Here is a 13,352-nt window from a genome sequence, read left to right as displayed (position 1 = left end):
AATTCACCTAACCAGCACATTTTTGGATTGTGGGAGGAAACCCACGCAGACACCGGGAGAACATGCAAACTCCACACAGAGTCACCTGAGGCGGGAATTGAACCCGGGTCTCTGAAGTGGATGGTTATGGGGGAAGGCAAGAAAATGGTTTTAAGACGAGGACAGAACTGTTCAAGTCAGACAGCACAGAAACACGATTAGAGTGGTGCTGGAAAAGCACAGCAGGTCAAGCAGCATCCGAGGAGCAGGAAAATCGACGCTTTGGGCAGGAGCCCCTCCTGCCCGAAATGTTGATTTTCCTGCTCCTTGGATGCTGCCTGACCTGCTGTGCTTTTCCAGCACCACACTAATCGTGGCTCTGGTCTCCAGCATCTGCAGTTCTCACTTTCGCCGAGCACAGAAACAGACCCTTCAGCCCAACTAGTCCATGCTGACTATATTCGCAAACTAAACTAGTCCCACCTGCCTGTGTTTGGCCCGTACCCCTCCGAACCTTTCCTATTCATGTACTTCTCCAAATGTATTTTAAATCTTCACCTCACCTATACCCCTCATGATTTTATAAACCTCTAAGGGCACCTATGCTCAAGTGAAAGTAGTCCCAGCCTCTGCACCGCTATGTAGGGAGAACCATATCCATTTATGATCTGTTCAATGCTGGTGCAGGCACGAAAGACCAAATAGCCTACTCCTGCTCCCAATTCTCACTCTGTGTCCAGGACAGCAAGAGACCATCGGACAGAGGAGCAGAAACACGACCTCCCAACTCCTGTACTCCTGGAGGGCAAAAAGACATGGCTTTGGCAAATATGGTGAAGGAGAATCCAAAGGGTTTTTACAAATACATTAAGGGCAAAAGGGTAACTAGAGGGAGAATAGGGCCCCTCCAAGATCAGCAAGGTGGCCTTTCTGTGGATCCGCAGGAGATGGGGGAGATACTAAACGAGTATTTTGCATCAGTGTTTACTGTGGAGAAGGACATGGAAGATATAGAATGTTGTCAAATAGATGGTGACATCTTGAAAAATGTTCATATTACAGAGGATGTGGTGCTGGATGTCTTGAAATGCATAAATCCCCAGGACCTGATCATGTGTACCCTAGAACTCTTTGGGAAGCGAGGGAAGTTGCTGAGATATTTGTATCATTGATAGGCACAAGTGAGGTGCCAGAAGACTGAGGTTGGCTAACGTAGTGCCACTGTTTAAGAAGGGCAGTAAGGACCAGCCAGGTAACTATAGACCAATAAGCCTGATATCGGTGGTGGGCAAGTTGTTGGAAGGAATCCTGAGGGACAGTATTTATACATTTGGAAAGGCAAGGACTGATTAGGGATAGTCAACATGGCTTTGTGCATGGGAAATCATGTCTCACAAACTTGATTGAGTTTTTTTGAAGAAGTAACAAAGAGGATTGATGAGGATAGAGCAGTGGGCGTGATCTATGTGGACTTCAGTAAGGTGTTCGAGGTTAGATCTCATGGAACACAAGGAGGACTTGCTCAAAGGTAGAAGACAGAGGGTGGTGGTGGAGGGTAGATTTTCTGGTCTCCTTCCTTTTGGAAGGATGTTGTGAAACTTGAAAGGGTTCAGAAAAGATGAAAAAGGATGTTGCCAGAGTTGGAGAGTTTGAGCTATAGGGAGAGGCTGAAGAGGATGGAGCTGATTTCTCTGGAGCATCAGAGGCTAAGGGGTAACTTTGTAGAAGTTTATAAAATCATGGACAGGGTAAATTAGACAAAGTCTTTTCCTGTTGTGGGAGAGTCGAGAACTAGAGAACATTAGTTTAGTGTGAGGGGGCAAAGATGTAAAGTCCCCCACCATAACCACCATATTATTCTTACTGATAACTGAAATCTCCTTACAAATCTGTTTCTCAATTTCCCGCTGACTCTTAGGGGCGGGGGGGTCTATAATACCATCCCAATAAGGTGATTATTCCTTTCTTATTTCTCAGTTCCACCCAAATAACTTTCCTGGATGTATTCCCAAGAATATCCTGCTTAAATACAGCTGTAATACCAACCCTTATCAAAAACCACTCCCCACCTCGCTTGCCCCCTTTTCTATCCTTCCTATAGCATTTGTATTGTGGAACATTAAGGTGCCAGTCCCTTCCATCCCTGAGCCAGCGTTTCTGTGATTACTATGATATCCCATGCCCTGACTTCATCTGCATTCCATGTTAGGCCTCTTGCATTGAAGTAAATGCAATTTAATTTATCAATCCTAACTTGTTCTCTGCTTTGTCCTTGCCTACCCTGACTGCTTGACTGCTTTTCCCAATCGTACCAGTCTCAGATTGATCTCTTTCCTCACTATTCCCACCTTACTAGTTTAAAACTTCCTGAGCAGCTCTCGCAAATCTCCCTGTCAGTATATTAGTCCCCTTCCAATTCAGGTGCAATCCATCCTTCTTGTACAGGTCACTTCTACCCCAGAAGAGATTCCAACAATCCAAAAACGTGAGCCCTTCTCCCCTGCACAAGCTCCTCAGTCATACATTCATCTTCTCTATCCTCCTATTCCTACCCTCACTAGCTCATAGCACCGAGAGTAACCCAGATATTACGACCCTTGAGGACCTTCTTATTTCAATTCCTGCCTAATTTTCTTTGACCCTTCAGAATCTCATCTTTTTGCCTTCCGATATCGTTTGTTCCAGTGTGTACAATGACCACCTGCTTGTACCTCTCCCCTTTCGGAACATTCTGCACCCTCTCTGAGACATCCTTGATCCTGGCATGAGGGAGGCAACACACCATTCTGATTACTCGCTGCTGGCTGCAGAAATGTCTGTCTGTGCATCTGACTAGAGGGTCCCCTGTCACAATCGAACACTTGGACCCCAGCATACCCCTCATTACATTAGAGCATGTCTCAATACCAGAAATTTGGCTGTTCATGCTACATTCCCCTGGGAGTCCATCACCCCATACATTTTCCAAAACAGCATACTTGTTTGAAACGGGGATAGCCACAGAAGATTCCTGCACTACCTGTTTACCTCTCCTACCTTTCCTGGTGTTACTCCATCTATCTGACTGTATCTGCAGCTTTTCTCCCTTCCTATAACTATCTATCACACCCCCTAGCTCTTGTAAATTCCTCATTGCCTCGAACTGTCGCTCCAACAGATCCAGTCGACCTGATAGGATTCATGACCAAGGACACTTGCTGCAGGCAATCCTCAGTAATGTGGAAACTCTCCCTAATCTCCCATTTCCGACAGGAAGGGCATATCACTATACCAAAGGCCATCTTTGCTCATCCAAAATCTACACACCCAGAAGATTACACTGTCTTTTTGCTCTTAAAAAGTGCTCCACGCTAAGTTAGCACTTATCACTTATACTTTTAAAATTTAATCAAGAGACATTTTAATAAAACATTATAATCAAGAAAGAACCCATTCTACTCACTTCTGAACAGGCTGAATATTGAATAAAAAAACTACGTTCGAACCCAAAAGAAACCCAACCTTCAGGGGGCTGGGGGCGGGCAAAACTATCGCCCCGCCCCCTATTGTTTCCGAATTCGTGAAGGACTCTCTCAACCACGCCCCCTGAAGTTACGATGACGTCACTCATCAGGACCCCGCCCGAATACGTGTGGGCGCATGCGCAGTGTAGCTCCCGCAGCGGGATGGCGGCAGTGGCCGAAGGGACAAAGACAAAAACCGCTGGGAAAGGCTGAGCAGGTCCAGCAGCGCGTTTCGGGTCCGGAGATCCTTCTTCAGAACTCAGGAACATCCCGGGGAGGTCGCCAGGACCGAGCGCCAAGACCCCGGGGAGAGGAGACAGTGAGACAGGGTAGGATTGGAAACCGCGGGAGGAGGTGGGGGGGGGGTGTTATAAACTCCTCGGGGGAGACCTGCGGCCTCCAATAAAAGCCCCACAGGCCCAGTGTTTACTTCACCGGCAAAGGCGCTCTCGGGTTGCCCGGGCAACCGGCGGCCATCTTTGTGAAGGTCAGGCGGAAGTTGTCTTTGGGCCGGCATCGCGGGCGGCCATCTTAGTGAAGGCACCGTCCGCTGTCATTTCCGGGAGAGAATTCCAACCTTGGGGCAGCCTTTGTGTCAATTAGAATTTCCTCATTTCACTCTGGGAGACCTGGCCCTGAGCTTGGTCTGTGTACCCTTAAAACAGGAAAAGGAAGTGGGAGAGAGGTCCAGGGAAAAAAAAACACTTAGATGGGCTGTGAATTTGAGGTGAATTAATGTGATAATCTGTGGCACTGGAACAGAATGTGGGTGCTTCCAAGATGGCAGTGACCAGGAAAGCATTGGCTTGTTGATGTTAGTTTCAGTTTGTAGACAAGAGAAAAGGGCGAACACCAGGAATTCACTTTGGAATTAAATTGCCATTGTCCAACAGAACCACAGCCACTTCTGCAATATTGTGTCTCCCTCCTATTGGAAGGATGTTGTAAACATGAAAGGGTTCAGAAAAGATTTGCTAGAATGTTGCCAGGGTTGGAGGATTTGTGCTATAGAAAGAGGCTGAACAGTCTGGGGCTGTTTTCACCGGAGCATCGGAGGCTGAAGTGTGACCTTATAGAGGTTTATAAAATCATGAAGAGCGTGGAATAGGGTAAATAGGCAAGGTTTTTTCCCTGGGGTGGGGGAGTCCAGAATGGGAGGGTAATTGGTTCAGGGTGGGGGAGAGGGGCAGGTGTAAAACTGACCAAAAGGGCAATGTATTCACCCAGAGGATGGTACGTGTAAGGAATTAGCTTCCAGAGGAAGTGGTGGAGGCTGGTACAATTACAACATTTAAAAAGGCATCTGAATGGGTATATGAATAGGAAGGGTTTAAAGGAATATGGGCTAATGCTGGCAAATGGGATATGATTGATTTGGAATATAGACAATAGGTGCAGGAGTAGGCCATTCTGCCCTTCAAGCCTGCACCACCATTCAATATGATCATTGCTGATCATCCTTAATCAGTATCCTGTTTCTGCCTTATCTCCATAACCCTTGATTCCACTGTCCTTGAGAGCTCTATCCAACTTTTTCTTAAATGAATCCAGAGACTGGACCTCCACTGCACTCTGGGGCAGAACATTCCACACAGCCACCACTCTCTGGGTGAAGAAGTTTCTCCTCATCTCTATCCTAAATGGTCTATCCTGTATTTTTAAGCTGTGTCCTCTGGTTCGGCACTCACCCATCAGCGGAAGCATGTTTCCTGTCTCCAGAGTGTCCAATCCTTTAATAATCTTATGTCTCAATCAGATCCCCTCTCAGTCTTCTAAACTCAAGGGTATACAAGCCCAGTCGCTCCAGTCTTTCAGCGTAAGGGAGTCCCGCCATTCCAGGAATTGACCTCGTGAACCTATGCTACACTCCCTCAATAGCCAGAATGTCTTTGCTCAAATTTGGAGACCAGAACTGCACACAATACTCCAGGTGTGGTCTCTCCAGGGCCCTGTACAGCTGCAGAAGAACCTCTTTGCTTCTATACTCAATCCCTCTTGTTATGAAGGCCAGCATGCTATTAGCCGCCTTCACTACCTGCTGTACCTGCATGCTTACCTTCATTGGCTGGTGTACAAGAACACCCAGATCTCTTTGTACTGTTTGGTACAGGCGTGTTGGACCAAAGGGTGTTTCTGTGCTGTATGTCTCTATGACCCTGGCTTTCCAATGATGTTTGCCACATCTGTATGTTCAGTTTTTCTCTGGTGTCGGTGTTAATACCTCTGTCTCATTTTGCTCCGCCCTTCCCGGGTCATTAACCATTTTGTGTCTGGTTCTTCCTCAAGAAGCTGATTGCAGGTTCACCCTGAATTGGCACTTTTTTTTTTGCTTCCCCAAATCAGACCTGCTCACTCTCAGCAGGATCCCAGTGTTGTGAAAGCTATTCACTTCCAGGTGGAATTATCCAAAATGCAGAGAGATGTCAGTCTTGACGTTTTTGCTTTTCAGCCCCTGGAAGATCCTTCAGGAGAATTAGTTAGAGCGGAGTGAGATGGTGCTTTCAGTTTTGTGGAATAAAAAAAAGTATTCCGTAGAAGGTAGAATTGCTTGTTCAGAATTTCTACCCTGCAGTGACAGTGATGACCTTTGTAATCTCTTTCTTTTGACAGAGTATTTGAAGATTCAAAGACGGGAGTTTCAAGATCAATAGTTGAAGGGCTTATGCCCGAAAAGTTGACTTTCCTGCTCCTCGGATGCTGCCTGACCTGCTGTGCTTTTCCAGCGCTGCACTTTTCAACACTGACTGTCCAGCGTCTACAGTCTTCACTTTGATGTCAATGTCTGACAGTCACTCAGTCCATCGGGACCACAACGGTTTTCAACTATGAGTCTGTGAGAAGGAGGAAAGCTTTTTGGTTCCCATTTGAGTATGTTTTCAGCATCCGTGGAACTGGATGAGAGACCCAACTGTTGCAGCGCACTGAATGAGGAGCGTGTAGCAGCTATACGGCCTGGAAAGAGGAATTCACGACGTGTTTGTGCGTGGCTGAAGCTTCAGCCATGGAGAAACCTGAGAAATCCCGCACTGTGGAGAAACCATGGAAGTGTGGTGACTGTGGGAAAGGCTTCCGTGCCCCGTCTGCCCTGGAGATTCATCGGCGCAGTCACACCGGAGAGAGGCCGTTCTCCTGCCCTGAGTGCTGGAAGGCCTTCAGCAATTCCTCCGCCCTGCAGGCCCACCAGCAGGTCCACACAGGGGAGAGGCTGTTCCCCTGCACTGAGTGCGGGAAGATCTTTAGCAATTCCTCCATCCTGCTGAAGCACCGGCGGGTCCACACAGGGGAGAGGCCCTTCAGCTGCCCTGAGTGCGGGAAGACCTTTACACAGGTGTCCATCCTGCTGACCCACCGACGGATCCACACTGGGGAGAGGCCGTTCTCCTGCCCCGAGTGCGGGAAGGGATTCAGTCAGGTGGGCAACTTGCGTACACACCAGCGGGTCCACACGGGGGAGAAGCCCTTCAGCTGCCCTGAATGTGGGAAGGCCTTCTGCTATTCCTCGGACCTGCTGAAGCATCAGCGTGTCCACACCGGGGAGAGGCCCTTCAGTTGCCCCGAGTGCGGGAAGGGCTTCAGCGATTCCTCCGACCTGCTGAAGCACCAAAGGGTCCACACGGGGCAGAAGCCCTTCAGCTGCCCCGAGTGCGGGAAGGCCTTCAGCGATTCCTCTGCCCTGGTTAAGCACCGGCGAGTCCACACGGGGGAGAGGCCCTTCAGCTGCCCCGAGTGTGGGAAAAGCTTTGCCCGGGCCTCCAACCTGCTGACCCACCGGCGGATCCACACGGGGGAGAGGCCCTTCAGCTGCCCCAAATGCGGGAAGGGCTTCACCCGCTCCTCCCACCTCCGGAGCCACCAGCGAGTTCACGTGCCATCGCAGGGGGATTGAAGGAGTGACGGCCGAGTGCCATTATCGACTGGACTATCAACCCAGTTGCAGGGAGTCCTGTGTTCAGTTCCCACTGCGACAGATGGTGGAATTTGAATTTGGTCAGAAATCTGGAGTTCAGAATCTAACGGTGAAACCATTGTCGGTGGGGTGGGGGTGGAAGAAACCCCCATTTGATTCACTCAGTCGTCCCAGCTGCATCCTTTACCCGGTCTGGCCTGTACGTAACTCCAGACGCACAGCAGTGTGGCAAATGGGTGAGGAGGAACTTACTTGGATACAGCGTACGGGTTGAAATTGCTGAGTGAGGCAATACTCCCTTCGGGTTATGGTTGTACCAAGGATCCAATTACAAAGAGACGACTCCGTGCTGACCAATATTAAAGAAGGGGGGCGGGGGGGCGTGGTGTCTGTGTGCACTTTGATCTTGAGTTGTTTTTTTAAAAATCTGCTATGTTTTCTCTGCTTGTTTGCTGGGGAGAATCTGAAGCAGTAACAAAGTTGGGTCACAATAAAGGTTACCTGAACTTAACCCCTGGCTCAGACTCTCATTGAAGGCTTTGAGCTCCAAGAGGTTTTTGTTTTAAAGCTGCTCATTTCTTTCAGCCTCCTGCACTAAGTTTCCAATGTCATGTATCAGATGGAGCAGTGAATGAGCAGCCAGTATTGTTAGAATTTTTTCAGGAGTGCAGAGTGCGCCATGTCATCGGCATTGTAAAGTTTCCTGGCAGCACCAGGAGCTGTGGGCTGTGTTCACTGGAAACCATGTGGAAGTGCCGGTGTTGGACTGGAGTGGATAAAGTGAAAAAAACCTGGTGCTGTGTGATATCATCCAACAGATTTATTTGGAAGCACTAGCTTTCGGAGTGCTGGTCCTTCATCGGGTAGCTATGGAGCAGGAACATGTAGCAACCGATCAAAGTGTCATACTACTGATAGGATATATAGAACAAATCAAGATTGTGGTTTACTCTTTCATCTTCTAGAATGGGTTGCGGGTTTTGGTTCATTAATATGTAAAGCTCAGAAGTACTTTTGAGTCGCATTCTTGAGATGACTTAAGGTTTTATAGAAATCAGTGACATCTCAGCTCAGTATATGAAAGATGTGAGGTTTGACTCTGTCTATATTTCATTCTTGAATCAGACTGGTTCCATTTCCAAAGTAGGAATTTATAAAATATTACATGGATTGACTGCCTGCAGATTGTGTGCTTTTTTGATCAAAATTGAATGTATCTGCAAATGCAAATTTACCCCATAGACCTGTGTGCGTCTGTGCATGCATCAGAGAGTGTGTGTGTGTGTGTGTGTGCGCATGTGACTTTGTGTGTGAGAGTTTGCCTAAGAGTATATGTTTGCCTGTGTGCATGCTTGGTAATGTATGAGTGTGATGGAGTATACGCCTGTGAGAGTGTTGGGTGGAGTGTGTCTGTGTACGAAAGAGGTATAGATAAAATTGAGGAATTGCATTTTGCTTAAAAAAAGGGGGAGGATTTGTAGCAGTTACTGGCAGGGCCCTGGGTTATGTTGTAGAACAAAGACATGGGGGTGTGGTTCGGGTACATAGGTCTTTGAATTTGCATCACTGGTAGTCAAAGTGGTTAAGAGTTGTTTAGCCCACTTGCCTTCATTGTTCACACTGTTGAATGTTGGAGTTGGGACATCATTTTGAAATTGTTGGTAAGGCCACTTTTAGAACACTGAGTACAGTTCTGGAGTTCAGAATCTAACGGTGAAACCATTTTCGGGGGTTGGGGGTGGTGAATCCCCAATCTGATTCACTCACGTCCTTTTTAGGGAAGGAAACTGTCGTTGTGGGAGAGAATTCACTCAGTCATTCCAGCTATCTCCTTTTACCCGGTCTGGCCTACATGTGACTCCAGACCTACAACAGTCTGGTCGACTCTCCACTGCCCTCCCCCCACTGGCAAATGCGTGGAGAGAAACTTAGTTGGAGACAAGGTATGGGTTGAAATTGGTGAGTGAGGCAGTATTTCCTATGGGTTACGGCTGTAGCAAGGACCCAATTACAAAGGGACAACTCGGTGCTGACCAATAGTAAAGGAGAGAGGTGGAGGGGGGTGGCAGTGTGTGCGCTTTGACCTTGAGCTGCTTATTTTAAAAAAAAAACAGCAACTTTTTCTACGCCTATTTGGTGAGGGGGGTGCGGGGGTGGAATCTGAAGCTGTAACAAAGTTGGGTCACAATAAAGGTTACCTGAACTTACTTACTGCCAGGCTCAGACTCTCATTGAAAGTTTTGAGCTCCAAGAGATTTTTGTTTTAAAGCAGCCTCCTGCACTGAGTTTCCAATGTCGTGTATCAGATGGAGCAGTGAATGAGGAGCTAGTATCATTAGAAATTGTAAATTTTTCGTGAGTGCAGGTACTGCATCATTTCATCAGCATTGTAAAGTTTACTGGCAGCACCCGGAGGTGTGGGTCGTGTTCACTAGATACGCGTATCTTTACAATTAAGATTACCTAAAATGATATATTCAGAAACATAGTTGAAGTCTGAAAGCATGTTAAATTTTTTAAAAGAGCTGTTGAAACCTTTCTGAAACTTGCACTGAATTATATGCAGTTTAACCACAGCTCAGGACAGGTTGGTAGGGGTGAATGGCCTGTTCATAGTCAGAACCAATTTCACAAGACTATGTAGAAATAAAGTCATAGAGTTGTACAGCATGGAAACAAACCCTTCAGTCCAAGCCAACCAGATATTCTAACTTATCCCAGTGACCCATTTGCCAGAATTTGGCCAATGTCCCTCTAAACCCTTCTTATTCCTATCCCCATCCAGATGCCTTTTAAATGCTATAATTATATCGGCCTTCACCACTTCCTCTGGCAGCTCATTCCATAAACTCACCACTCTCTGCGTGAAAAGGTTGCCCCTTAGGTCCCTCACAAATCTTCCACTCCCCCCACCCTAAATCTATGCCCTCTAGTTCTGGACTCCCCCCTACCCCCAAACCTGGGGCAAAGAGATACAAAAGTTCATTTACTTCCGCCCCCCCCCCCCCACAGGATAAAGAGTTACGCAGAGAGAGGGGGTTTCACTCTGAACCTCAAGACCAGTTCTGCGCAGTGACATCAACAATGGAACGAGGGGTGGGGTAAGGTTTCTGGGTAATGGGTGGAGCCAAGCCAGATGCAGTCCCTGCACCATTTGCAAAAATCCCAATCCGAGGAATCCGCCCGAGGCAGATAGGAAACGGAAGCCTTCAGGTGCCACACTTCCATGGTTTCTCCACGGGGCGGGATTCCACGGGTTTCTCCATGGCTGAAGCTTCAGCCGCTCACAAACGCGTGTGGAACCCCTCCCCACCCTGAATTCCTCTTCCCAGGCCATATAACTGTTTCAGGCTCCACACTCAGTGCGCTGCAACAGTAGGGTCTCTCATCCAGTCCCACTGATGCTGAAAACCTACTCAAACAGGAACCAAAAAGCTTTGCTCCTTCTCACAGACTCATAGTTGAAAATTATTGCGGTACCGATGGATTGAGTGACTGTCAGACATTGACGTCAAAATAAGGACTGCAGACGCTGGAGAGTCAGAGTCGAAAAGTGCGGCGCTGGAAAAGCACAGCAGGTCAGGCAGCATCCGAGGAGCAGGAGAGTCAACGTTTCAGGCATCAGGCCTTTATCTGTTGATTTTGAAACTTCCGTCTTCAGATCTTCAAATACTCTGTAAAGAGAGATTACAAAGCTCATCACTGTCAGTGCAGGGTAGAAATTCTGAACAGGCAATTTTACTTTCTATGGAATATTCTTGTGTTCTGTTATTCCACAAAATTGAAAGCACCATCCCACACTCTCTTCCCCCTCTGTTCTCACTCCGCTCTAACTAATTCTCCTGAAGGTGCTGATTCAGGATCTTACAGAAAAGCAAAAACATCAAGACTGACATCTCTCTGCATTTTGGATAATTCCACCTGGAAGTGAATATCTTTCACAACACTGTGATACTGCTGAGAGTGAGCAGGTCTGATTTTGGGAAGCAATAAAAAGTGTGTCAATTCAGGGTGAATCGGGAATGCAGCTTCTTGAGGAAGAACCAGACACGAAATGGTTAACATCCCCAGGAAGGTGCGAGCAAAATGAGACATCAAGGCATTAACACCGACATTAGAGAGAAAGTGAACCTATTGACGTGGCAAATGTTAGTGGAAAGCCAGAGTCATAGAGATGTACAGCACAGAATCAGACCCTTTGGTCCAACTCATCAGTACCAACCAGATATTCTAAATTAATCCAGTCCCATTTGTCAGCACTTGGCCTATGTCCTCTAAACCCTTTCTATTCATATACCCATCCAGATGCCATTTAATTGCTGTAATTGTACCATCCATCACCATTTCCTCTGGCAGCTCATTCATTACATACAGCACCCTCTGAATATAGGAGTTGCCCATTAGGTTCCTTTTAAATCTCACCCTCACCCTGAACCTATAACCCATCCAGGGAAAAGACCTTGTCTATTTACCCTATCCATGCACCTCATGATTTTATAAACGTTTGTAGGGTCACCCTCAGCCTTTGGCGCTCGACAGAAAACAGCTCCACTCTGTTCAGCTCAAACCCTGACAACATCCTTGTCAATCTTATCTGAATCTTTTCAGGTTTCACAACATCCTTCCTCTAGCAGAGAGACAAAAATGCACACAATACTCCAAAAGTAGCCAAACAAATGTCCTGGAGAGTGCACAACGTAACCTTCCAACTCCAATACTCAGAACTGGGAAAGTTTTCAAATCCCCCCCAACCTGCACACCCCTGGGCACTATGGGTAATTTGGCATGGCCAATTCCCCCCTAACCTGCACATCCCTGGGCACTATGGGTAATTTGGCATGGCCAATTCCCCCCTAACCTGCACATCCCTGGGCACTATGGGTAATTTGGCATGGCCAATTCCCACCTAACCTGCACATCCCTGGGCACTATGGGTAATTTGGCATAGCCAACCCCCCCCCCCCTCCCCCCCCCCCCCCCCCCCCCCCCCCCCACCGAACCTGCACATACAAATTCACTCCCATGGACGTGTGTGTGTTTGCATGAAAGAGAAAAAAAAATCTACATCAGTATATCTCTGCCTATTTGATAACAGATGCTTTATTTCTGTTGGTGTAAATATTGTTGTAAATCATAGCTGGGTGCTAATAGTTAGATGGAAGGGAGACAAAATTCCCCAAGTCGGGCACCATGAGAATCCTGGGAGAGCCCTATTTCTAGTTTACTTCCGAATGAACAAACACTAAGCATAAGCACCTATTTATTTCTAATTTTGTTTCATTTTTCTTGTTTAATTCCCTGTTATGACTACACTCTGTGCCTGGGTGGTTACAGGCTTGGGAGATTGTGGGTTGGGGCTTGATTGACTGAATGTTTTATTGTTCCAGAAGGTGTAATAGGGAAACAGGGAGATCAACAGAGGATAGAGAAATCAGGACCTGAAATCAGAGCGGACACCAGACTACCCTGTGGTCAGTGCTTTGATTAGCAGTGCCAACCCTCCACCTTTACCTCACTTCCCATCTGACTATCCCCTCGATATTCAGGATCCAATCCTTGTCATCCTGAAGCCATGTCTCTGTAAGGAGTCTCCGATCATAATTATTCTCTTCAATGTGTGCAGTCAATTCATTCACTTTTGTTACAATGCAGCACACATTCAGACACACTGTTTTTAGTTTCAATTCTTGTGACCTTTAAAATCCAGTTTTGACTGCTGGTACATTTACTCCCCTTGTCCCTTTCTATCGTTCTCTGATGTTCATTTTCCACATCACTACATTGCTCACTGGCCTTGATTTGGATTGGCCAGGCTAAATTGCCCAGCATGTCCAGGGATATGCAGGTTAGGTGGGTTAGCCATGGGAAATGCAGGGTTATAGTTTCATAGTAATAGAAGCAGGAATAGGCCATTTGGCCCATCCAGCCTGCTCCACCATTCATTAAGATCAGGGCTGATCTAT

At 47.2% G+C, this 13,352-nt stretch overlaps 1 protein-coding gene across 1 annotated transcript in view; it reads left to right on the top strand.

Annotated features, from left to right (window-relative positions):
* The window catches only part of LOC148144426 (uncharacterized), a 256,117-nt gene that overhangs the window by 82,391 nt on the left and 160,374 nt on the right, over positions 1-13,352 (top strand). Inside the window, exon 6 of the mRNA XM_087975326.1 lies at positions 6,416-7,347. Within this exon, the coding sequence (XP_087831452.1) occupies positions 6,416-7,347 (932 nt within the window). The remainder of the gene's footprint in view (positions 1-6,415; positions 7,348-13,352) is intronic.

Source organism: Chiloscyllium plagiosum, unplaced genomic scaffold, assembly GCF_037043375.1.
Source record: "Chiloscyllium plagiosum isolate Xiang-an unplaced genomic scaffold, Cpla_swu_hap1 HiC_scaffold_27, whole genome shotgun sequence".
Lineage (NCBI taxonomy): Eukaryota > Metazoa > Chordata > Chondrichthyes > Orectolobiformes > Hemiscylliidae > Chiloscyllium > Chiloscyllium plagiosum.
Note: the sequence above shows the minus strand (reverse complement) of the source record. Positions and strands in the feature narration are given on the sequence as shown.